Consider the following 26848-nt stretch of genomic DNA (forward strand, 5'->3'; position numbering starts at 1 on the left):
TTTCCTATAGTTATAGAGTAGCGTTAGACCCACTGTGTCAAGAAAGCAGATCAAAGCAATTCAGGGGATTTTTCTGTTAAAGATGAACCACGGGGATCTTCCTCTTTGGCACATTTTTCCAGGCTTTCAAATGTTAGCACCTGACTACAAATGCACTCAGCACAGATATAGGACTTGGTTCAAATACTGTTGAATTGTAACTACTGTATAAATCTGTCAAGAACTTTAAAAGAGGGGGGGCAGGGAGTGACTTCTCTGCTTTTAGATGGGGGGGAGGGAGATGGCTAAATATTTTATTTGGTTAATGCTCCAGATTCAATTTTCTCTTGTCTTTAGTTTTACCCACCTGTCTTGGCTCTACAAGTACTAATTAACTCTTGCTATCCTATAATCCCATCCCAGAGGAAAATAGCTACCTAGTCGTGAAGGCAACCTCAACCAGGTGGAGACAAGAAGCTGCTTCTCAGGTGCAAATCTGACTCAGGAGAAAGTTCTCTATCTACACTGATTATTTTCTAAAAATTAACTGCTGAAATACCTGTTGTCTTCCCAGTTTCCAATTCTGCTATATCTTTTTTGAGATGCGGTAATCAGAGCTGTACACGGTATTTGAGGTGCGGCCTCACCATAGAGCGATACAAGGGCATAATAACATTCTTATCTATGTTTTCCATTCCTTTCCTGTTGGTGAAAGCTTGGTAATGGAATTTAGAATGCTGAAAGAGAGAACTCTTCAATAATGGGTAGGATCTAGTTAGCTGATGAGAGAATAGGCAAAGGGAATGGGGACTTATATGCTGCCTTTTTGTGGCTTTGGCATTCAAAGTGGTGGGTACTGGAAAATTAAGTGACTTGCCCAGGGTCACATGGAACAGCACTGGGATTTGATCCCACAACCTCTGGGTGCAGAGGCAGCAGCACTACCAGTGAGCCATACCAGTGCAGATGTGCACTATTGGAAAAAGAGTATGCCCTCAAATAGCACACACTATTACTGTGGGTTTTCTGCTCATTTTCGTTTGTTAACAACATGAGATATGTTCCATCCCTAGAATAAATTGTACGAAGGATTAGAAGAAAATGGAGTTCATGACAAACATGCATGAAACATTCAAAGCTGAATAGAACTGGCTACCAATCAAAAATGTGACATTAAAAAATAAGAAACTCAAAATTACACTTAAACGGCACGGACTCCTGTGTTAAGTCCACCGCAGCATCTACAAAAGTGGAGAAAAAGAAAGGTATGGACAAGTTCCTGGAGGAAAAGTCCATAGTCTGTTATTGAGAAAGACATGGGGGAAGCCTCTGCTTGCCCTGGATTGGTAGCATGGAATATTGCTACTCCTTGGGTTTTGGCCAGGGACTAGTGACCTGGATTGGCCACCATGAGAATGGGCTACTGGGCTTGATGGACCATGGGTCTGACCCAGTAAGACTATTCTTTTGACCTCAGAATACATGCACCCACAGAATTCAGCACAATCAAGTCATGTAACACGGGAAGGCTTAATCACAGTAATAGGTCTCTCAAAAAAACTCCACAAAATGGCATGTGTATAAAATTTGTTCATAGATGCAGCCAAATCTTAAAGAAAAGCCCCCCAAAAATCACTGTGGAGAGACGATGTTCCTGAATTGGACTTTATTTTAAAAAATATTTTAAAAATCAACATAGCAATCCACATAAAAACCTTAAGGACCTAGTCCGCTGGGAACGTTGGACCCAACACGGTCCATGTTTCTATAGTAAAGTCTTCCTCAGGGGTCCCTTCTAGTCCTAGGATGAAAGGCTAAAACAATCCGAAAGTACAGATGCGTAGAAGCTCCGCATATGATGCGCTTCAAAAAACAAATCTTAAACATAGGAATACATAGAACTAAAGTAATCCAGCACCAAAAAAACACCACCCAGTTTAAACACCAGAAGGACAAAAAAATCATCAAACAAAAAAACAAGATGCAAGAGCCAGACTCTGATGCGGCTCCGACGCTCACAGAATTCCTATGAGCATCGGAGCAGCATCAAAGCATTTAGCGCTCCAGGCCAAGGTAGAAACCTCTACTGTGGCTTAGTAAAAGGGGAGGTTTATTTGACAAATCTTCTGAAGAGGGTGTAAGCCACAAGATCTTAGTCTTATCAGTATGTAATATCAATTTAAATTGATAATCAGGAGAGGAAGACACTGGGCAGATCGGATGATTTACAGGTCATCACTATTGAGCAGGATTTCAACAAAGAAAACAAATATTCCACCTGTTTGTTGATTTTTTTTTTTTTTCTTTTCCATCTAATCTACTAGAGCTATTAACCTTGAATTGTCAAGATAAAGTCCTTGTTGGCAAGACGCCCTGCTCCTATCATTGAACTAATGCAGTGGGACTCTTCTCAAATTAGATTAAAATTGCCTGTTTGATGCAATAATACTTACGCAGATTGCAACATTGAGCGTGTTCAGAATACTACTGTCTTGTTAAAATACAATATAAACTGAAATGTTAGATGGAAACGTGATTGAGTGTCCAAAAACGATACAGGGATCAACAAGCAAAATGGATCACCCGATTATTACATATAATGTAAATTAAAACAGAGGAAAATATGTGCAATATTTTTTTAACTTTTTTTAAAAAAAATTTTAAAATATTTTATCAATTATAAATAAGAGAGATTTTGATAAAATATTAAAAAAAATTTAAAAAAAAATTTAAAAAAATATTGCACATATTTGATAAGAATAAAATCAATATCACATAAGAAATTAAAATTTACACAGGGGTTTTTTGACCAGTGATGAAAACCAACCCCAATTGGTTATGGTCTGTTTGATTATATTCCAGGGGTTTTTTGAGGTCTTTTTTCCTCTGTTTTAATTTACATTATATGTAATAATCGGGTGATCCATTTTGCTTGTTGATCCTTGTTAAAATACAAGACATTGAATATGTCTTTTGGGATCCCATACAATTGCAACAATTTTTGCTAGTTCGAGAACAGAAGTGAGTTTGTCTTTTGTTTTTTTTCCCCCTTTTTTCTTCTTTTGTTTTTAATGATTCATGACTGAGAATATGGTAGGATGTCAGAGCTTCATATAGTAGGGAATGATTAGGATTCATATGAATCTAACCCATTTCTTAGTTTTCCTTTATATTTGTGGTAGAAAAGCAACATGTCTCCCCCAATATTGTGGGCTTAAAAAGGATTGTTTTGTATAACTTAAAACTTTGTATAAAAAACCTTTTTCTTTGGATATCATTTGATATTGTTAAGCATTAAATTCATAATTAAAAAAAAAAAAAAATACTACTTTCCAAAACAATAATTTGAACTGTGCTTTAATATGAACTTTTTTTGTAAACAGCATTCAGTGGGAGATGAAGTAATCATAATTTTTATTTCAGTTCTCAAGTTTGGGCCATCCCTGTCGCTCCGTAGTAATGGTGTATATCGGGTTAGGTCTTCTATGCCCTGGGTTAGGGTTATCAGGCGGCTGGGAAAATCCAGACATGTCCTCTTTTTAGAGGACTATCTGGGCGCCCGGGGGGATTTTCGAAACCCAGCAGTTTGTCTGGGTTATGGAAGGCCCCGAGCTGAGGGCCACATCTAGAGGCCCTCTGTGCATGTACCGACATCAATGCGATTGTCATATACATGCATACATACACATGACATCATCATGTCGACATCTGCATATGAGTAGGGCCAATTGTCCTCTTTTTAATTTTTTTTTTAAAGAGGAATTCTAGCATCCCTACCCTTTGTCAACCAGAGCTGAGAATGCTGAAGAGGCAGCTCTCATAAGCCCTGGGGAGGGAAGAGATAATCCTAACCAATAGAAGGAAATATTTTTTCACTCAGGGAATGGTTAAGCTCTGGAACACATTGCCAAAGGTTGTAATAAAGTGGATAGCCTAGCTGATTTTAAGAAAAGTTTGGACAAGTTCCTGGAGGAAAAGTTCATAGTCTGTTATTGAGAAAGACATGGGGGAAGCCACTGCTTGCCCTGGATTGGTACCATGGAATGTTGCTACTCCTTGGGTTTTGGACAGGTACTGGGACCTGGATTGGCCACCGTGAGAACAGGCTACTGGGCTTGATGGACCATGGGTCTGACCCAGTATGGCTGTTCCTATGTTCTTACATGAACCAAGTATAGAACAATCAAGCCATTGTAACATCACTGATGAGGTTGGCTCCAAGTCACTGTGGAATGAGGCATTATGACATCACAATCTCAGCCCTGGAATGTTGTTCTCATTGGGGTTCTAGAATGTTGCTATTCTTTGAGATGCTGGAATGATACTACTCTTTGGGTTTTGGTCAGGTACTGGGGACCTGGATTGGCCACCGTGAGAACGGGCTACTGGGCTTGATAGACCATTGGTCTGACCCAGTAAGTCTATTCTTTTTAATTTTATCTTTATTGAATTTCAATTTTTATGATAACACAATCATAATGAAATAAAACAGTATCCATCATACATCTGTAGGGAGTGTGTGGTACAGTGTCTTTAGAGCTACAACCTCAGCACCCTGAGGTTGTAGGTTCAAATCCTGTGCTGCTCCTTGTAACCTTGGGCAAGTCACTTAATCCCCCATTGCCCCAGGTACATTAGATAGAGAGTGAGCCCACCAGGACAGACAGGGAAAAATGTTTGAGTACCTGAAGGTAAACCACTTAGACCAGGGGTGGGCTACTCCATTCCTCGAGGGCCAGAATCCAGTTGGTTTTTCAGGATTTCCCTGATGAATATGCATTGAAATCAGTACATGCAAATAGATCTCATGCATATTCATTGGGGAATATAATTTTTTTTTCTGTGATCTTTTGTAGTTTATGAAAGCTAACCTCTTATTCCTTACCTCCTCAGCTACTACTTTTGAGAACCAAAGCAGCCTTGTTTTCCTCTTACTTTTATTTACTTGCCTCACAAAAAGGTTTATCACCCTTATAATAATTTATTTCAGTTTTGCCAACTGCATTTCTACTCCTTCCAGATGTTCCCATCCAGACAAAGTTAATTTTTTTAAAGTCTAGAACCTTTGCTTTTGCATGAGCCCTCTCTATACCCATCTCAATATTAAATCGTACCATGCAGTGATCACTGGATCCCAGATGATCACCCACTGTAACATCAGAAACACTTTCCCTGTTTGTAAGGACAAAGTCCAGTATGACCCCATTCTGCGTGGGTTCCATTACCAACTGCTGGAACAGTTCTCCTTGTAGAGAATCCAGGATCACCTTACTTCTAGAAGACCCTGCAATAGGGATATCCCAATAAACATCTGGCATGTTAAAATCACATACAGTGGTACCTCGTTTATAAGTGCACCGGTTTGCGAGTGTTTTGCAAGACGAGCAAAACATTCGCAAAATCGGCGCCTCGGAAACCGAGCTTGCCATGATGTATGAGTGCCTCCCCCCGTGATCTGTCACAGCCCTCCGCGTGACCCAGCACACCCCTCCCCCCCGCTCGAATCACCCCTCCCCGCCGCAATCCGACATCCTCCCCGTACCCATCACCCACCCGAACACATCACTTACCCCTCATCTGGCACCCGGCACCGGCACCAACGCATAGGACATGCCGGTGTCGGTGCCCGAAGATCTGTCGTCCCGCTCTCTCTGAGATTCTCGAGATCTTCGAGAATCTCGGAGAGAGCAGGAACTCGAAGGCCTTAAGCATGCACAGATGCTCAAGGCCCAGCAAAAAGGACGATAGATCTTCAGGCACCGGCACCGGCATGTCCTGTGCATTGGTGCCGGGTGCCAGATGGGGGGTAAGTGATGTGTTCGGGTGGGTGATGGGTACAGGGAGGATATTGGATCGCGGCAGAGGGGGCAATGCGAGCGGGGTGGATTCCGGATCACGCGGGGGGCCTTCGTGAGCGGGGGGGAGCAATGCCAGTTCTCGGGGGGGGGGGGGTAGAGCAGTGCCACTGGCCTCGGGGGGGGAGGGGTAACGAATCAAGCGAGTTTCCCTTACTTTCTATGGGGAAACTCGCTTTGATATACGAGTAATTTGGTTTACGAGCATGCTTCTGGAACAAATTATGCTCGTAAACCAAGGTTCCGCTGTATTAGTAAAACTTTTAGATAAATTCTGAATGCCTACTATTAAATCTCTGTTCACTTCTTCCGTCTGTGAAGGAGGCCTGTATATCACACCAATGTAAATATATTTACCATCCCCTCTTTCCAAATTGATCCACAGTGCCTCTTCCTTGCCCTGTGTGGCCTTAATGTAATCTTTAACATATAATGCTATTCCCCCCCCCCCTCCTTTTCTTCCTACCCCTTTCCTGAACAGATTATAGCCCAGTATAACTACATCCTAGTCATGGTTCTCCGTGAACTACGTCTCCCTGACCACCAGTATATCCAGCTCATTTTCTTCCATCACAGCTTCTAGATCCAGAATAATTTCCCATACTTCGAGTATTAGTATATACTGTTTTCCAGACATTTCCCCCTTTTCCCATCTGTGTATAGGTATTCAGGGAAAATGCTTGAAGTACCTGTATGTAAACCACTTTGAGTGTGGTTGTATAACTACAAAAAGATGGTATATAAATCCCAATCCCTTTCCTTGAGGGCTTATACTCACCAGGGGGCTTTGACCACCCTGCCCCCATCACTTCTATTTTAAAGCCCTCTTCAGTAGCCACTGAAGACACTTCTTCCCTTCTTTAACAGATGTACACCATCCCTGCTTAGAAGCTGCTGGAAAATCATCCCATGGTCCAGGAAGCCAAAACGCTTTCGACAACACCATCCATGTAGTCATGCATTCATCTCCAGGATACGTGCTTCTCTGACCTGGCCCTTACCCTTGACAGGGAGGATAGACAAGAATACCACCTGTGCACTTGACTGCTTCACCTTCTCTCCCAGAGCCACAAAGTCACTTTTGATATGTTCGCAGAGGTACCTGGCAGTCTTATTAGTGCCAATGTGGATGAGCATCAGATAATAGTCATCAGGCTTGATGAGTCTTGGCAATCTCTCCGTAACATATTAGAGAGCAAAGGAGAGATGTTAGACCATGGGAAGAGGGAGATGCCAGACCAGGAGCGAGGAGAGAGATTTCAGGAGAAAGTTGCCATCCGTAAGAGGGGGGAAGGGGGGGGAGACAGAGAAGTCTGATCATGGGAAAGGGAAAGAGAGGGGCGAGATGGTGCACAGGGATGGAGGGGAAGGGGATAGAGAGGGAGAAGATGGTGCACAGTAATGGGCGTTGCAGGGAAGAGATGATAAGAAATGCTTTTTTTGGATAGATGGGAATAGTGGAGAAGAAAGAGGGAAGAGATGGAACATATAGATAGATGGGAAGGGAAGACATGGAAAAATAGGTAGATTTTGGAGAAGAAAGAAGAAAAATGGAGGAAAGTTGAATTTTAAAAGTTAATGCTAAAGATGGATGTTGGTCAGAAAGTGAAGAAGGATAGAAAAACAGAAAGTGGATAAGAAGGCCCTGGAAACACAATTAAGAATGGAAGTGCAACCAGAGACTGGGAACAAATGATAGAAAAACACCAGATAAAGGTAAGGAAAATGGTTTTATTTTCAATTTAATGATTTTAATGTGTCAATTTTGAGAATTTACAATGCATTTGTTTCTGTTTCTCTAGTTATACTGTAGGCAGAGTCTTGCATCTTAGGGTTTTGTTTGTATATATTAATACTTTTAGTTTGTGGTCCCATATTTGCATAGGGGTTATCTGTGTTCTACATGTGTGACTAAGGCCAAATGTTCTGGTAGGAATAAATGTTGAGAAGCATACAATGTGCTTTGTGTAGTTTAATTCTGTGGTTAACCATTATGTGTTGTTAATAAAGATTATATTGTATGTATATATATGAAAAATTGGTTTTACAATTAGTACTATTATGGGGGTAGGGTCTGGGGTGAAGCTTGGTCAGGGTCTGGGATGGAGCTTTTGCCCCCCCCACACCCAAACAAAAAAGCGTTCCACTGCCTATGATACAAAGTATAGCATAGTATGCTATAATTACAATGTCAACACAATATGCAATATGACAGTTTAGTAGACAGCCTAGGGTAGGAGTGTCAAAGACCCTCCTCGAGGGCCGCAATCGAGTCGGGTTTTCAGGATTTCCCCAATTAATATGCATGAGTTCTATTAGCGTACAATGAAAGCAGTGCATGCAAATAGATCTCATGTATATTCATTGGGGAAATCCTGAAAACCCGACTCGATTGTGGCCCTCAAGGAGGGACTTTGACACTCCTTGCCTAGGGTATAAGCCAGGGGTGTCCAGCCTGTGGCCCGAAGGCCGCATGCAGCCCTGTGAAGTATTTTGTGCGGACCCGGTCGAGGACGATGCAGTGTTTTCTTCTGCTGCCCCTGGGTATTTACCATCTTGCCAGCTTCCTCCTCTGTCTTGCTGCAGCATTTGTGCGGCCCCAGAAAATGTTTTTTCAGCCAATGCGGCCCAGGGAAGCCAAAAGGTTGGACACCCTGATATAAGCAAAGATGGAACATATAGATAACACGAGTAAGAAAATAAGGGAACTTTAATTTAAAGAAAGTTGCACACCAGGTCAGATTGGTGCTTGAAAATTATCTCAGCTAGAGTAGGAGTGGATAATAAATTGATTGTTGGCACATCTTTGACTAGTTTCTGTACGCATCTGGGATCTGCGCCCATAAAAAGGCGGTATACAAGTCCCATTCCCTTTCTAGAAACCAGGGGTATGTGAAAAGAGGGTGCTCTGTTTCAGAAAGAGGGAGAAGGCTTTTCAGGATAAGGTGTGGTGGTTCCAATATCAGGAAAGAACATACCCTCTTTACCGAAATATTATGCAACATAGTAAATTACAAAAAAAACAAACCATTAAACCCATTTTTTATCTTCTCATTTTTGCTTCCTTAGAACATCCAACCACATCCCTAAGGTCAGGTCTCCCTTTTCCCTCCAGGACTACAGAAGAGAGAAGGAAGGGGAGTGAGAACCAAACAACAGCAAAAGCCCAGTTGTGCTGTGGGGGCTTTGGCACAGCAGCTTAAGGTGGACAGGGAAAGTGTAGTTACTTACCTGTAACGTAGGTTCTCCGTGGACAGCAGGATAGTCAGCCTTTTCTCCTTTAAAAAGAAGAGACGAGCTATATTGGATGTGGCCGCCTCTGAAGCTCCGGGAGGATAACCAGTTGCCTAGTTCGAGACCCTGGAGCCCAGGCGCTTTGGCCGCGTCTCCTTTAAATGTGGAGGGCGCTGCGGCAGGGGGCGGGGCGTCGAGCTCTCTGCATTCCCCGCTCGCCGAGAGCCGGCAGTCGCCCAGCCCTGGCCCCTGTCCTGCCGGTTCGTCGCCCTCAGTGCAGCCCGAGAGGCGGACAACATGGCTGGGGCAATTATCGAGAACATGAGCACCGGGAAGCTGTGCATCGTTGGCGGCATTTTGTTCGTCTTCCAGATCGTGGCGTTCCTGCTCGGAGGGTTGATCGGTGAGTGTTTCCGAGCAAAACTTTTCAGCCCCTTCTCCTTCGTCCCGCTCTTCTGTTCGGGGAAGCCGAGCACCGAGGGGCTCTTTGGGCTGGGGGGGCTTGAAGACAAGGAACAAAGTTGTTGTTTTCTGGGCTTCCTTTCCGAATGCACTTAGGAACAATTTTAAGCATGGCGACTAATTGTGCAAGGAAGCGTTTGGTGACTAACGTGCTTTTTTCTCTCTCTCTCTCTGCGTTAAGAAACCTGATCTGCTTAGAAAAAAAAATATTATGCAATCAGTGCTTCGAACTTAACGTTGTGGGGGTTTGTTCCCGTCTTGTCCAGTTGCTGTTTTGGGGCTCCCGGGGGGGCGGGGCGGAAGATGACTGATGGGGGGGGGGGAGTTCTGCCGTAGAAAGGAAGCTTCAGCTCTGAGCATCTCCCGGTTGGAAAAACTACCAAGTTGCTGCCGTCGGTGGGCGGTAGGAGGTGTCTGAACGTGTTCGTGATCGATTTCATCCTGGACTGGTAAAAACAAAACAAAACCCCCAACAACGCTGGGTTTTCACTTCGACAGGTTACGTTACGGGAAGGTTTCCGGTACGTGAAAGCTTTGCAGTGATTTCCTTCCCCCCCCACCCCCTCCCCCGTGTGCTTTCTGTACCGAGTTCTGATCTGACTTGCAGAGTCCACACCGGTTCCCGAAAAGTTTCCCAGCTCGGCATAGATTGCGTTTCCTTTGAATTTAAAACTTTGTAGAGACGAAGATGGGATTCTACCGAGCAAAGAGATCTGATGAATGAGGTTTTTGTGGTGCTTTCGTTTTCGCCAAAGATAGCCTGGATCAACTTGTCTTCCTCTGCCTCTAGTCCAGTGGTCTCAAACCCTTTGCAGGGCCACATTTGGATTTTTAGGTACTTGGAGGGCCACAGAAAAAAAAAAAGTTAAAGAAATGACAATTTTGCATGAGGTAAAACTCTTTATAGTTTATAAATATTTCCTTTTGGCTAAGTCTTAATAATAATATTGTAATTTATAGCTAAAGAGACATATGATCAAAAAACTGTTTTACTTTACTTTTGTGATTATGATAAATATACAGAGAGCCTCAAAATAGTACCTGGCGGGTTGCGTGAGTTTGGTGGACTCATGTCTGAACTGTAGGGAGAATGAGGTATAACACCTCTCACGTAGTTTTTCAATGACATTCCCTATGTGCGGGCTAGTGTTTTCGGGAAGACTGAGTGGCCCAGCCAAGAGCAACTGAGGTCGGGTTTTGTGCATTTTTCTGCGCATTTTTTGCAAAAAAAAAAAAAAAAATCGCGATAATACATTGCTGTGACACTTCTTCCACATGGAACTTTGTCTGCGATGATGATGTCAGCATTTTAAACTAACTGAGCAATTCTGTGGGTAATAATTTAATTTAATTCGTGCTTTATGGCCCACTTAAATTTCATGTTCAAAGCAGGTCACAACAAATGGTAACACAATAATAACAAATTTTTAAATAAACAAGGGAAGCCGATTAAATAATAAACTATAAAATAAATATATTACGTAATATTATATGTCAATATTTGACATATAATATTGTCAAATATTGTCAAATATTAAAGCTGAGCAGCCGGAGCTAAGTTCTGAGCTGCCCATAGGATTAGAATGGGCGGCTCGGCATTTAGCTTGCGCTGCTTGACAGTGTGGCTTGATCAAAGGCGGGTGGGGAGGAGCAAGATTTTAGAGCTTACTGAAATTCTGTATAACTTGTTGGTTCCTTTATAGCAGGGATCTCAAAGTCCCTCCTTGAGGGCCGCAATCAATTGGGTTTTCAGGATTTCCCCAATGAATATGCATGAGATCTATGTGCATGCACTGCTTTCAATGCATATTCATTGGGGAAAACCTGACTGGATTGCGGCCCTCAATGAGGGACTTTGAGATCCTCGCTTTATAGTAAGATGATAAGTTATTCCATAGTTCAGGACCTTTATGATATAGGCCTAGATTCACTAAACGGACCATCCGGGTCCAGGGAGCTGATTCACGACGCGTCTTCGTGCTGAATAGCGATCCCCACGCAAACGCAAACCATCTGTAGATGGTCTGCGCATGCTTACAGAGCAGCGACCTTATATTTTTTACTTTTCTTTTTCTACGCGAGCTCGTGGTTTTAACCCGCTTTAAACCTGTGGGTTAAAACCATGTGCTCGCAGTGTGGGGGAAGACAGAGATTCGGGGCAGAGAGCAGGGCGGCAGGAGAGATTCAGGGCCGAGAGCAGGGTGGCGAGAGGAAAGTCGGGGCAGGAGATGCAGTCAGAAAGCAGTGAGCGCTTCTTTTGTTGATCGGCCTGCCCAGTTGGTGTTCCAGATTTGCTTAGTGAATCGCTGCCTTCCTACATTTGAATGCCGTTCCCCCCCCCCCTCATTTGCACGCGTGGATCGGAGGATGATCGGGGCACAGGTTAGTGAATCGGGTCGGAGGAAAATCGGGTCGCTAAGTGGTCGGGACTTGATCAGTGGGCTTAGTGAATCTAGCCCACAGTCTTATGTCTTGTAGTCGCTCGACGACAAAGGCGTGTGGAGGGCCTTGCAAAGCAGTTCTCGTGAAGATCTCAAAGAATGTGTTGTATGGTAACACAGATGTCAAATCAGTTAATTAACTGGGTCATGGGCCATATAGAATCTTAAGAACAATAATACGATAGTGTCTTATCTCGCAATTCTCTACAAGGAATCTGTGCGGTTTACAATAAGAATTAAATCAAATTCTTGAAGCTGCATTTTTTAAAAAAAATCAGATCTTGTGGTTGTTAAAGGGAAGAGGTGAAGGATAGGAGGCTGGCTGTAGAGAGAAGAGGTAAGTCTTCCGTTTCGTTTCTTCCAGAAGTCAAGGTAAGTGGCGGGTTGCCTTAGGTTTGTTGGCAGTTTGTTCCAGATAAGAGGTCCCTAGTATTCAAAGGTAGCCTCGTGCATGTTTTTCCGCCGAACTTCTTGAAGTGATGGGATGTCTTTTGCATGAACAGGGCGCCAGTGTAATTAGCATAAGAGTAATGTGGTGTGATTGAATTTCTCTCCTCCCCAAACAGTTTTGCAGCAATATGTTTTGGTTCTGTACAGCAATCTTTGCAATTGTTTAACTGGTAAAACACAGTAAGCGATATTACAATGATCAAGTAGTGAGTGTAACATGGTAAAATGATGGTAAAATTGGTGTTGCGTCTCTATATTTCTCCTAAGAGAGCGTATTTGGCTCGTTTTCGGGCATCTGCTCAGTGTCCTCGTTGTTCCTGTCCAGAGGCGAGTTTGGGCCCTATGTTGTGGTCTTGTCCTTTTGGGTGAGGATTTTTTGGGACTGCATCTTCACTTTTATTGAACGTATTTGGAAGATAAAATTATGTCGTTCTCCTTTATTACTTTTTGGTATTCTTCCTAGTTACTATCCCCGGCAGCGGGGTACTTCCACTTTTCTTAAATGGACACTGGCGATTGCGTTGAAGTATATTCTCCTGAAGTGGTTGGATGCAGAAGCTCCTGAATACCGCCTTGTGGAGGACTCGAGTGATTTCTTTTTTGATGTGGGAATGCAGAGACATTGTGGAGATTTCCTCCCCTCAGGGGCGTTTCTTTCAAAAGGCATGGGAGCCTTTTTGGACTCTTCTGGCGCGGAGTCGTCTTTTGAATTTTTGATGCTTGAGCAGGGCTGTGGAGTCGGTAGATAAATGTTCCGACTCCTCAGTTTTTTGTACTTCAGACTCCGACTCCAGGTACCCGAAATTTCCTCCGACTCAAACTCCGACTCCACAGCACTGGTTAATTTTCAGATCGTTAAAATGGAATGTCAAGTTGAGAGAAATGAGCATTTTCGACATCACCTTCTTTTTGCTTTTAATCAAGGTTCTAAGGCCGCAGAAGCTGCTCGCAACATTTGTGCTGTGTATATAGTGGGTGCTATAGCTGAAAGAATCGCTCGTGATTGGTATGCCAAGTTCAAAAATGGAGTCGGTAGATAAATGTTCCGACTCCTCAGTTTTTTGTACTTCTGACTCCGACTCCAGGTACCCGAAATTTCCTCCGACTCCTCGACTCAGACTCCACAGCCCTGTGCTTGAGTCTGTTAACTTTAATTTTGTTAGTCCTTTGTTTTACTGTTTAGAGAATGACACGGATTGTTGGGAGGGGGCTGGGGAATGGGGGATTCGTTGTTTCATCTTGTGAAACTTGGAAGTGTATTCACTGTCTTTGTTTTCTTGTATTTAATAAAAATTATTTGACCATAAATGATGGTAAAGACCTGAATGGTCCATCCAGTCCGCCCAACAGTCACACTCGTTATCGATTCATGATTAACCAACAATGAATTTGATCTAAAATACTTAGAAACATAGAAGATGACGGCAGAAAAGGGCTACAGCCCATCAAGTCTGCCCACTCTGCTTACCCACCCCCTGTCTATGCCCTAATGACCCAATTTCCTTATCTTGACCCTCGTAGGGATCCCACATGGGTATCCCATTTATTCTTAAAGTCTGGCATGCTGTCTGCCTCGATCACCTGCACTGGAAGCTTGTTCCAATGATCAACCACTCTTTCTGTGAAGAAATACTTTCTGGTGTCTGCAGGAGCCACTCTCTCCTCCTCTCCCTATTGGCTAAGGCTCTTAACATTTGCATCTCCTCTTCCTATAGGCTAAGGCTCTTTACACCTGCATTGTGATGTCATAGAACTTTCTGATTATAGAAATATAGAAACATGATGGCAGATAAAGGCCAAATGACCCATCATAGAAACATAGAAACATAGAAGATGATGGCAGAAAAGGGCTACAGCCCATCAAGTCTGCCCACTCTGCTTACCCACCCCCTGTCTATGCCCTAATGACCCAATTTCCTTATCTTGACCCTCGTAGGGATCCCACATGGGTATCCCATTTATTCTTAAAGTCTGGTATGCTGTCTGCCTCGATCACCTGCACTGGAAGCTTGTTCCAATGATCAACCACTCTCTCTGTGAAGAAATACTTTCTGGTGTCGCCATGAAATTTTCCGCCCCTGAGTTTGAGCAAGTGCCCTCTTGTGGCCGAGGGTCCCTTGAGAAAGAAAATATCATCTTCCACTTCGACACGTCCCGTGAGGTACTTAAATGTTTCGATCATGTCTCCCCTCTCCCTACGTTCCTCGAGAGTGTAGAGCTGCAATTTGTTCAGTCTCTCTTCGTACGAGAGACCCTTGAGCCCCGAGATCATCCTGGTGGCCGTCCGTTGAACCGATTCAATTCTGCGCACATCTTTACTGTAATCTGGCCTCCAGAATTGCACACAGTACTCCAGATGAGGTCTCACCATGGCCCTGTACAACGGCATTATGACTTCAGGCTTTCGGCTGACGAAACTTCTATTGATACAACCCAATATCTGCCTTGCCTTAGATGAAGCCTTCTCCACTTGATTGGCAGTTTTCATGTCTGCACTGATGATTACTCCTAAATCTTGTTCTGCTGAAGTCCTAGTTAAATTTTCTCCGTTCAAGAAGTACGTCCTGCATGGATTTCCGCTTCCGAAGTGCATGACCTTACATTTCTTAGCATTGAAGCCTAGCTGCCAGGTTGAGGACCAACTTTCCAATGTAAGCAGGTCCTGCGCCATATAATTCTGTAAACTGCATTCACTTACTATATTATATAGTTTGGCGTCATCGGCGAATAGTGTTATTTTACCTTGAAGCCCTTGAGTCAGATCCCCTATGAATATGTTGAAAAGGAGTGGACCCAGGACCGAGCCCTGCGGCACTCCACTGGTCACCTCCGATGTTTTAGAGAGGGTACCATTAACCACCACCCTCTGAAGTCTGCCACTCAGCCAATCATTGACCCATGCAGTTAGTGTCTCTCCTAACCCCATCGATTCCATCTTGCTTAGCAGCCTGCGGTGTGGGACACTGTCAAAAGCTTTACTGAAGTCCAGGTACACGACGTCCAAAGACTCTCCCAAGTCCAACTTTCTTGTTACCCAGTCAAAGAAGCTGATGAGATTGGATTGGCAGGACCTACCCTTGGTGAATCCATGCTGACTGGGATCCCGAAGATTCCCTTCATTCAAGGTCGTGTCCAATTTGCTTTTAATTAGTGTTTCCATGAGTTTGCACACTATTGATGTGAGACTCACCTGTCTCTTTATTGTATTTACAGTTTCTTATATTGTAAACCGCCTAGAAGTCGCAAGATAGCTGGCGGTATATAAAAATAAAGTTATTATTATTATTATAATTCGTAGCCTCTGCCCTACAACCCTTTTTATGCAGAGGAACGACATTAGCTAATTTCCAGTCCAGGGGAACTTTCCCCTTACTTAGGGAGAGATTGAATAGCTCAGCCAACGGTTTCGCCAGAACATCGCTCAATTCTCTGAGCACTCTTGGGTGCAAATTGTCTGGTCCCATGGCTTTGTTCACCTTGAGTCTTGCCAGTTCACTGTAAACTTCACCTGGTGTGAACTCAAAATTCTGAAACGGGTCTTCTGTGCTTTGTGTTGCCTTCAACTGCGGACCGTGTCCTGGTGCCTCACAGGTGAAGACTGAGCAGAAGTATTCATTCAGTAGTTCGGCTTTATCGGAATCTGCTTCCACGTAACTTCCGTCCGGTCTTCTAAGGCGTACTATCCCGCCTGTGTTCCTTTTTCTGTCACTAATATACCTGAAGAAGGATTTGTCCCCCTTTTTAATGTTTTTTGCCAGAATTTCTTCCACTCGAAGTTTTGCCTCCCTAACTGCCATTTTGACCGCTGTAGACCTGGTCCTATATTCTACTTTTGCCTCTCTTTTCTCCGTGCGCTTGTAGGAGAGAAACGCTTTTTTTTTCTCCTTAATGAGGTGCGAGATCTCCGCGGTGAACCATTGGGGTTTATTGTTTCTTTGTCGTTTATTTACTGATTTTATGAAGCGGCTAGTTGCTTCATGTATGGTTGATTTCAGTGTTAACCACTTAGCTTCTACATAATCGGTCTCCGCTTGGTCCTGCAGCGTCTGATGGACGAAATCTCCCATGCGTGCGAAGTCTGTGCCCCGGAAATTGAGTACCTTTGTTTTCGTGTTTGATCTAGGGAAGCCTTTCCTAAGGTTGAACCATACTATGTTGTGGTCGCTGGAGGCTAGCGTATCTCCTACTGAGACCTCTGAGACGCTTTCCCCGTTGGTGAGTACCAGGTCGAGGATCGCCTGGGCCCTAGTGGGCTCCGTTACCATTTGTTTGAGACGTGCTCCCTTTATGGAGGTTAAGAGCCTCCTGCTACCGCTGGTTGTCGCTGAAAATGAGTTCCAGTCTGCATCAGGCATATTGAAGTCCCCTAGCAGTACAGCTTCTCCTCGTAGAGTGATATTCTCTATGTCTTCAATTAATTCTGCATCCATGTCTTCCAGTTGTCTTGGGGGTCTGTATACCACACCTAGATACAGGCATTTTTCTCTGCCTCTTGCCAGGTTTACCCAGAGGTTACTTGATCGGGAGTTAAGGTGGGACTTGAACCTGGGTCAGACTCGTACTTACGAGCAGGGATCCTGCTTCTCCCTCCCTCCATTCTGTATCCCAAGTTCGTGCCTCCCTTCCGACTCCCTCCTCCTCCTTCCAGCCGCACTCGTTTCTGTTCACAAAGCCGCGGGCAGCGGCTCCTATACACGTTGGAGGGCAGGCTTCCAGGTCAGCTGTGGGTACTACTACTGTCTATTCAGTTGTGTCCAACCCTTGGATGCTCTGTAGGCCAGTCCTCGCCATGTAGTGTGTAGTACCAACGCTGCCCACGGTTTTGTGAAGAGAAGCACGATCCGAGTTACCGGTACATACAAATTCAACTTTTTAAAAACCAGAGGATGCTGTAGATGATTGGTTGACAAGCTGTAAATAGTGCACATCCAAAATGTATTTCAATCTTTGTAACCTTTTCAGCTTTGCAGAAACTCTTCCTAAAAGTTTGTTTATAAAAGGTTTCATTGTCCAACCGGATACTCAATAACCTTATCTGTTATTACACCTTGTAAATTTAAGGTTTTTTATTGGCATATTCATCATGCTGGGTCATATCCAAAGTACATTTGTTTTATCTGTTTTGGGGGGTTTTTCTGAAGCGATTTCATAATGGGAGAAACAGATCTTTAATTTGCACTCTGCCAGTGTCACTCCTGCTCTGGAGGAGTTGTAGCTTCCTGAGTATCCTCTTCCTTCTGCCTTAGGAAACACTGAATTAACATTTCTGACAGAAGCCCTCCAATCCCAGCTCTAGCTAAAGATGAGACGGCACCATAGCCCCCTTCCCAGTGCATGTTTCCTGGCCAAACGGTGTCTAAATAATAGTGGATCCTGGCATCTGTATGCAGCTGTACTGGCACATCTTTTATTTTCGTGCTCAAGGCATACTACAAAAAATACATGACCTCCAGCCACCACTCATACCCCCTCTCCATTCCCAGCACTAGAATCGTAGGGACCTCGAGCTTAGAGCCCCTCAAAGGTGCACTGATCTGAGGACCCAACATCCTTAATTTAATTGAGTAGAAGACACTAGTGTGAGGAGTATCTGGGCCAATATTTTAGGTCAGCTTCTCAGCCCTGCATGTATGTTTCCAGGTAGACAAAAACCATCACCATGGGAAACTCCTAGCTAGAGGTGTGCATGGGGGGAGGGGGACCACAAGAAATTTGCAGAAATCTGCAGTATTGGTGACAAAATATCCTTTCTCCCAGGCTCTGTGTCTTCATGGGCCTGATGCTACCATTCAAATCCTTGCATGACACATCACTGGGCTACGTGATGGCCAAGCTTCCTCGATCAAGGCTTTATCACCGCTCAGATCTTCTGATCTTTGCGAACTTGGATTTTCAGCTCTGACAGAAATTAAGTCTCAAAAAAGAGAATGACTGCAGATGGTAGATGATGAAATGCATATTTGCTTGTTGACCATCGAGCCGCGTTTTGAGTTAATTTGCACTCAAAAACAAGCACATCCATCGCATTGATTAGGAATTTGATTCTATCTACTTTAGTTTCACCGTTGTTACAATTACCCATACCTAGCTTAAAGAACTTTAAATAAATAACTCAACTTTAATTTTTTGTTGGTTTTGCAATTTTATCATTTCAATTATAATGTGCTGCGAAAAAACATTTGCTCCGTTTAATGTGCCAGAGCTAAAAAAAAGTTTGAGTCACTGCACTAGATGCTCTGGGATGTTCCTGCCACAGAACAAGGTATGTCTTACCGAGATGCAATGAACCTATCTGTACCAAACAATATCGTAATGAATTAGCACTACTCCAGTAACCCAGGCTCTGTATTCCTGCCCTCTGAGCAACAACATGCATGGGATAGAAAACAGTAAGAGATGGGGAGGGATAAGCTGCTCCCAATTGTGCCTCTGAAGACTTAGGCCTAGATTCACTAAGCCCTCTGATCTTACCCGGTCCGTGAGCGATCCGAGGCAGGCCGACCGATTCGCCAACCATCTTCATGCAAATGGGGGGCGATCGGAGGCACGCCCCTCACCGACGACACGGATCGCTGAAGAGCGATCCCGACAAATGCTCGGACTATCTACTTTGCCTGTAGATGGTCTGCGCATGCATTTGCTATCTGTTTTAGTTTGGTTTTTTTTACTCGCCCCGACTCTCCTGCTCTCTGCCACCCTTCCCTGCAGTGCGAGCCTGTGGTTTTAACCCATGGGTTTAAAACGGGTTAAAACCACGGGTCAGCAGGAACAGAGTACTGTTTTTTGGCAAGAGAATCGGAGCATAGAGCTAAATGGAGCAGGGCTGGTGCAAGTTGGCTGGGATTTCAGGGCGACATGGAGCAGGAGAGTTGGCAGGGACGTGGTCCTCAGCAGTCGCTTGTTTTGGGATCAGCCAGCCCAGTCAGTGTTCTCTCTCTTTTTTTTTTTTTTAGTGAATCGCTACCTGCCTACATTTGCATGCCGTTCCCCCCTCATTTGCATGCACGGATCGGGTCTGGGAGGAAGGTTAGTGAATCGGGTCGGGATCGCAAAGTGGTCGGGATATGATTAGTGTCCTTAGTGAATCTAGCCCATAGAGGGCTTTTTCAGCAAATGGGCTTTAAATCCCCAGCTCCAGCTTCTCCTCTTCCTTTCCAGCAGGGAGCCCAGCTTTGGCATGAAAGGTCTCTTCCAGCCACAGAAGATTCTTGACTTGCCACCCCACTTCCCCAAGGGCGTGGGCATGCAGGTGCAGGACACTATGTGAAAGTCATCTTCATGCATTTGGGCTCTCCGCCTTGTTTCATCGCTTAACAACAAAAGTGTTGGAGATATGCAATTTTTGCATGAAATGAGGTGCATTTCAGCATCCTGTAAGATCAGCTTGAATGCTAAACTAAACCTGCATCTTCTCTATAAAGATAGAGCTCGGCATGGTTTACAAGAAATTTAAAGAAGGAAAATATGATGAGAATTAGTGATTATATAGAGATCAGCAAAATCTACTTTTTTGAAAATAGCCAAGTTTTCAGATGTTTTCGAAATAATTGGAAAGAGCCCAAGTTTCACAGCTGGACAGGACTCTTGTTTTGGTACATTACTACGTTACTCTAACATAATCAAAAATTATATATATTTTTTAATCGGTCATCTATGTAAGCACATAAAACTAGAGGCTAACTGAAATTTGGCTTCAGATTTGGCACGGAAACAGAATTGGATTGAAGTTTGGGTTTTGGCTGAAAATTGTCTGTGCATTTTTGGCTGAAACCCAAAATGCACTTCTCCCCCCCCCCCCTCTCTCGGTCTGCTTTAAGAAGGCCTGGTGGTCTAGTGCCATCTTTGGGAGCAGGAATGAATGCCACTCGTTTTTGCCCGGTCAGCTGCACCATCTGCCCTGGGAGGCCCCAGCAGCATGGACAGGTGGGGGTTCATGCCTGCCACAAAGATGCTGCTAGACCACCAGGCCTTCCTAAAGTTGGCCTGGGGAGAACCCACAGGTAGGATGGGGGGGGGGGGGTCCATGCACCGTAGCAGCCTCCAAGAATTGTACGGAAAGAAGTACAACAAGCTCATTAAAATGAGCACTCCGGGCAATGCTCAGACATTGCTGGGTGATGCACCAACTTTTAATGTTTTAAAATTTACTGGCAGGCCTTTAGGTGCAGGTAGCTTTGGAACAATTTACCACTATATTTATGTAATGAACCTTCTTTAGAAAAATTCAAGCGCTTCTTAAAATGCTTTCTGTACAAGGACGCTTTCAAAACATAGAAAGCATAATTTATCAAGTACTGAATCTTTAGTCTTTAATGAGTCTTATGAGTAGGTCACCAAATTATTCTTTATCTTTACTTTATATTCTGGTTATGTGCTCCCACCATATGTGTTCTTCCCTAAATGTTTCTTCTTCTTTCCTTAAAGATTGTAGTTCATCCCCCTTGCCTTTTGTACCTGTTTGTATTAGAACGTAAATAATTTGTTTACAATGTCTTGTTTTGTTTTCCCCCTTTTTTTATTTTTATTTAAAAAAAAAAATTGTTATACGCATTTAAGTATATGATATTGCGTAGATAACAAATCTTAAGAAATTTGAACTTGAACTGCGTATGTTAAAAAGCATATACTGGCAGGTCTGAGGCCACTGACTGCATTGGAGGCGGAAGTTTAAAAAAAATTTAGGGGATACAGCTGTGGTACTTTTTATAGGGTTGGAGGCACAAAACCCCCCACATATATATCTTGCTATAAGCATGTCTCGGGCACAAGTTAAAAACAAAATTCCATTGCAAGGCTTGCTGGTAGTTCTTTGCCCCCCAATGACGCTTATGACATGCACTTAAAATGCCTACAGTAAGGTATGCCTGGCACGTGTGCACATTTATGTCTCTTTCTCCGAACTATTCTGCGCATGTGTCGGTCGCTTTCTCCACCGACTGATCGGATGGTGTTTCCGCAGACATCATTTGCATGTGAACTTTTTTAGGAGCATTGTTGTCTCCTCGTTTAGAACTTGGAACATTTCCGCCACTACCATGGCTCACAGGATTTTTAACAGTGACTTCGCGCATCAGGGCCTCATTAGCTTCGGCAGAGACTAAAGCTCCTGGGATCGGGTGGGTTTTGCATCAAGGGGCCTGTTAAAATTTTTTTTGCTTTCAACCCTCCAAAAGCAGCTAAAGTTGGCCGCCTCTGAAGCTCCGGGAGGATAACCAGTTGCCTAGTTCGAGACCCTGGAGCCCAGGCGCTTTGGCCGCGTCTCCTTTAAATGTGGAGGGCGCTGCGGCAGGGGGCGGGGCGTCGAGCTCTCTGCATTCCCCGCTCGCCGAGAGCCGGCAGTCGCCCAGCCCTGGCCCCTGTCCTGCCGGCTCGTCGCCCTCAGTGCAGCCCGAGAGGCGGACAACATGGCTGGGGCAATTATCGAGAACATGAGCACCGGGAAGCTGTGCATCGTTGGCGGCATTTTGTTCGTCTTCCAGATCGTGGCGTTCCTGCTCGGAGGGTTGATCGGTGAGTGTTTCCGAGCAAAACTTTTCAGCCCCTTCTCCTTCCACGATCTCCTTCGTCCCGCTCTTCTGTTCGAGGAAGCCGAGCACCGAGGGGCTCTTTGAGCACATTTCGGGCTGGGGGCTGGCTAAACGAAAGGGAAAGTTTGGGTTTGAGTTGTGTTTTTTTTTGGGTTTTTTTTGCCTGCTTTCCCAACCCCCATCCAAAATCTGAACTGATTTCTGCAAGAAAACGTTTGATTTTTAAAACTTTGTTTTCCGCTGAACTATCTGGAATAGGAGTCCTGGTTTAATTTTAGAGAAATCATTCCCTCTAATTATGCTTCGGACGAATTGTACAGCTTCACCCGCATTTGTCCCTCCCCCTCCCCCCCCCCCCTCCTTGTTGCAAAAACTGCTGGTCTGGGGGGGAGGGGGCGGTTAAGGAATGTGTACTTCACTCCCCTGACTGGCAGAGTAAAGTTTCCAGACTTGCCTGGATGGCTCTCTTCTGTGAATCCTTTTTTTTAGAGGGGAGATGTTGACTTTGGTATTTCAGGTATTTTAAAATAGAGGGAGAGCTTTCTACATTTTTCTTTGCTAATGGTATTAAATTGGCAGAGAACTAATTTTTTTAATAGTTTTTATCTTTCTAGTTATTACAATTAAAAAAAAAAATAGTCCACCCTGCTGAAGATTCCTCATCTCCTAAAGAAGGCCACAGTGCATAGCTAATGTCCATTATTTGTGTGAACTGTTCTAAACCATTGCCCCTGCTTTTACAATTTTTTTTTTTTTTTAACGTGATTGATTTATGTCTGGTGCTGAAGTTGGAAATTACTGTACAGTGAGGAAACAGTGAAGTATATAAATCCCCATTATAATTTTTATGGCACACAGGAGACTTTTTTTCCGCAGTGTCCACACAGTGGTGTGTGTAGCGAGGGAGGTTAGCACCTAGGGGGTGGTGCCTGGCATCGCCACACCGTTTGCCCCACCACTCTTCCCCACTAGTGCTGCCCTATTCAGGAAAAAAAAATTCAATTTGATGCAGCCTATTGAATTGATTTTCCTGCCCAATTGGGTATTTTTTTCAAACATCCGAGTGGGTTTATTTTATAGCCTCTTGTCTCCCTTTGCTTTGTAACCACACTGGCGCTGTGGTGTAAACAAAAAAGACATTTCCTCTTTCTGTTAAATCCTAGCTCATGTTTGCGGTCTAACACCTGCTCTGGCAGGATACACGTTTCAAATCTGACATATTGTAATCACTAAATAGAAAATAACATTATTTTTTCTACCTTTTGTTGTCTGGTCATTATTGAAATCATTTTGGTCCCGGGCTCTGGTTGTCTTCTGATAACTCGCTTGCCAGGGTCTCCTTCTTTCTCCGTGTTAACCATCCATCTCTGTCCTCCACTTTCGTTTCCCTTCTCTCTGGCATCTTTTTTTTTTTTTTTTTGTCTCCATCCCTGCAGCTGCAGCGATGGACCCCACCATCCCCAGATCCACCATCTCTCCTTTTCCCAATTACCCTTTCATCCAGTATCTCTCCCTCCTTCCCCACCACCCCAGGGTCCACCATCTCTCCCTTTCTCTTCCCAAATACCCTCCTATCCAGTATTTCTATACCCCCCACTTCTGTACCGAGCCATGGTACCCCCCACCTGGAATACTGTGTCCAACACTGGTCACCACCGTACATGAAAAAGGACATAGTACTACTCGAAAGGGTTCAGAGAAGTGACAAAAATGGTTAAGGGACTAGAGGAGTTGCCTTACAATGAGAGGCTAGAGAAACTGGGCCTCTTCTCCCTTGAAAAGAGGAGACTGAGAGGGGACATGATCAAAACATTCAAGATATTGAAGGGAATTGACTTAGTAGAGAAAGAGAGATTGTTCACCCTCTCCAAGGTGAAGAGAACAAGAGGGCACGTGCTAAAGTTAAAAGGGGATAGATTGTGTACAAATGTAAGGAAGTTCTTCTTCACTCAGAGAGTAGTAGAAATCTGGAATTCTCTTCCAGAGGCTGGAAAGCATCCTTCAGGGATTCAAGAAAAGGGACCAGAACATACGCAGGTAAGGCTGGACACAAATAGGGCACTGGTCTTTGACCTAAGGGCCGCCGCATGAGCAGAATGCTGGGCATGATGGACCGCTGGTCTGACCCAGCAGCGGCAATTCTTATGTTCTTATCCCTTGTGTCCAACTTCTCTCCCTTTCTGTTCCTCCCCCCCTAAATCCCATTGTCCACTATCTCTCTCCCTCTCCTCTGTTTTTAGACCCATTATTTCATCCCCCCTTCCCTCCCCCAGACTGGTATACGACATCTCTTTGAGGCCTCCCTCCCACCCCCACCGAAGACCTGCATGTTCTCCCTCTTCTTTGCAGCATCCTTCATAGCGTCCTCCAGCTTCCACCCAGCCTCCTGCTCTTACCGCAGCCTGCAGAGAGGATCACCGGTGCTGTAGCGATCCTTGCAGGCTGCCATCGACCTCTGCAGCACGTTCCCTCTGCCATGGCCCCGCCCCCTCATCTGACGTCAGGGGCAGGATTGCTGCAGATGGAATGTGCTGCTGAGGACAACAGCAGCTTGCAAGAATTACTACAGCACTGGCGATCCTCTCTGCAGGCAGCCTGGAGGCCAGCGGGGAAGCCGGAGGATGCTGCAAAGATCACCTAAGCACTGCAGCACTTCCCGACTGATCCTCGTCCCTTAAAGCGGCAGCGGCAGTGGACGGCCAGCAAGAGGCAGCGCTGCCGCTCCTGCTTTAGGAGACCTGAAAGAACTGGGAGAAGGGTTGGTCACCAAATCGGAAGACCAATTTTTTTTAATTTTTTAAACAAATTGATTCGAATTGAATTCACCCGAAGTGAATCGAATCGGAATCGGGCAACATTATTCCCCACTACTTGAGTATCCCCAACCTCTTGACATGTTCGTTGGCACGAGCTGCGTCTTCCACTGGCTTCAGCTTCCTTCTGACATGTCCTGCTCACACCAGTGAACGTTTAAATAGGTATACGGGGGGGGGGGGGGGGGAAGAAACGCCAGCACCCCCCCCCCCCCCAAAGATGGTGCTCAGGGCAGTCTGACACCCTTCCCTCCCCCACACGCCACTGTCCACACATATAGCTTTTGGTATGAGATCCCCTGACAGATATTTGACAAGCTTTCCATCTTTCAGACCTGTTTAATACGGGTTCAGGCATGAAGCTGGTACTTAAGAATCTAAAATAAATAGTAAACATAGGCCTGCCACTCTCATTGGGGAATCTTCTCTCCTTTTGTGGTAGAAAAGCAGTGTTTGGTCATGTCAGGTTGGCTGGTCTTTCAGCTTTGTTTTAAAACTATTTTTAATTATGCAAACTTGTTACAGCTGGCAGCAGCTTGGGTGAGGCCCTTGAGGGAGATTAGATATGTTTTGTTATACACCTTTTTAAGTATGCTTGTATTTGGCATTAGATTTAAAAATTGGTCTATAAATAAACTACAGTCAAGAATATATTTATTTACATCTGCAAATCAAAAATTGCATTTTTAGTAGTTGTACTGATTTGATTTGTTGGTTGTAAGCTGTGCCCCAGGCTGGGAAAATAGATTTATTTTAAATCACTGTAAATATTTCCTGAATGAGCTGTAGACAATGCCCTAAACCCAGAGTTCTCAGCATTGATACTAATACTCAAAGGGGCATGTGAGACCTCGGCAGGGGGCACATGGCAGACCTTCCTCACTTCCCTCTAATGCCACCCCCACCTCCACTGCTTCTCCAGGCCAACAGTGGTAAAACAACTTGAACGCAGTCTTGGGGCTGCCGTCTTCATGTGCACACTGCTGGCTCTGTTGTCCTCTCTGATGTTGACTTCCTGTTCCAGGGCACCTTCCCCTCAGTCAAAGGCTGTTCTTGGAAAAGATTCATCAAGACTCCAGCTAGGTCAAAGTATTAGCCCCTTACATGCACTTTAGAAAGTTCCTTAGAAGCTTTCCTCTAAATTCAGCAGCCCTTCCTAAGATACTTTAGGATTCAATTCCTACTGCTAGCCGCCCTTGCCATGTTATGTTTGTAGCTCTCTGAAGTTGGTCAGTTCAACCTTCATCTCTATTTCCTCCCTCCTTTATCATTTCCATCAACCGCTTTTGCCAAGTAATGTTGTAGCTCGTTGACATTGGTTAGTTCTACCTCTTTTGTAAACCGCATAGAACGGTAAGGTTTTTGCGGTATTTAAATATTTGTTATGTTCCTGTTTTGAACTTTGTTCAGTCGGTTTCCTGAATCGTAAGTGAATGCATTGGGTATACCCCAAGACATAAATATGTTCTTAGCCATCTTATCCTGAAAGCTTTCATCATAGTTGAGCCACATTCAAGCCTTGAGCTCTTGACATTGTCTAACATCTCCCTGTCCCCTCTCTTTCTATTAATCCCCCCACCACCACAAAAAACACACAGCACAGCATCCCTCACTCCCTTCTCTATTTCCAGCATCTCTCCCTTTTTTCTTCTCTCCCTGCATCCTGTTATCCAACATCTCTTCCTTCTGCCGCAGAATCAGAAAGTTGCATCAGAGGGGGCAGGGTCAGCCATAAGAATAACCATACTGGGTCGGACCAATGGTCCATCTAACCCAGTATCCTGTTTCCACAGGGCCAATCCAGGTCACAAGTACCTGGCAAAACCCAGAAAAAAGCAATATTCCATGCTACCAATCTCCATGTCTGTCTCAATAGCACACTATAGACTTTTCCTCCAGGAACTTGTCCAAACTTTTTTTTTTTTTTTTTTTTTATCACTGTAGCCACATCTTCTGGCAGTGCATTCCAGAGCTTAACTATTCTTTTGAGTGAAAAAAAAAAATGTTGTCCTATTGGTTTTAAAGGTATTCCATCTTTATTAAGTGTCCCCTAGTCTTTTGATGAGAGAAAAACAGATTCCCTTTTA

General features: G+C 44.3%; 1 protein-coding gene across 3 annotated transcripts in view; it reads left to right on the forward strand.

Moving 5' to 3' along the window:
• WLS (Wnt ligand secretion mediator) overlaps positions 1–26848 on the forward strand; it is a 121543-nt gene that overhangs the window by 13089 nt on the left and 81606 nt on the right. Inside the window, exon 1 of one of the 3 annotated variants that reach the window (XM_033916413.1) lies at positions 9909–10051. The exons of 1 other annotated variant lie outside the window; for it this stretch is intronic. Coding sequence is in view for 1 of the 2 variants with exons in the window: in XM_033916411.1 (XP_033772302.1) it covers positions 21826–21931 (106 nt within the window). In the remaining variant the exon portion in view is untranslated. Of the gene's footprint in view, positions 1–9908; positions 10052–21650; positions 21932–26848 lie in introns of those variants that run through there. One more of the 3 variants, XM_033916411.1, reaches the window with a different exon arrangement.

The sequence above is a fragment of the Geotrypetes seraphini genome, chromosome 12, assembly GCF_902459505.1.
Source record: "Geotrypetes seraphini chromosome 12, aGeoSer1.1, whole genome shotgun sequence".
NCBI classification, from domain to species: domain Eukaryota; kingdom Metazoa; phylum Chordata; class Amphibia; order Gymnophiona; family Dermophiidae; genus Geotrypetes; species Geotrypetes seraphini.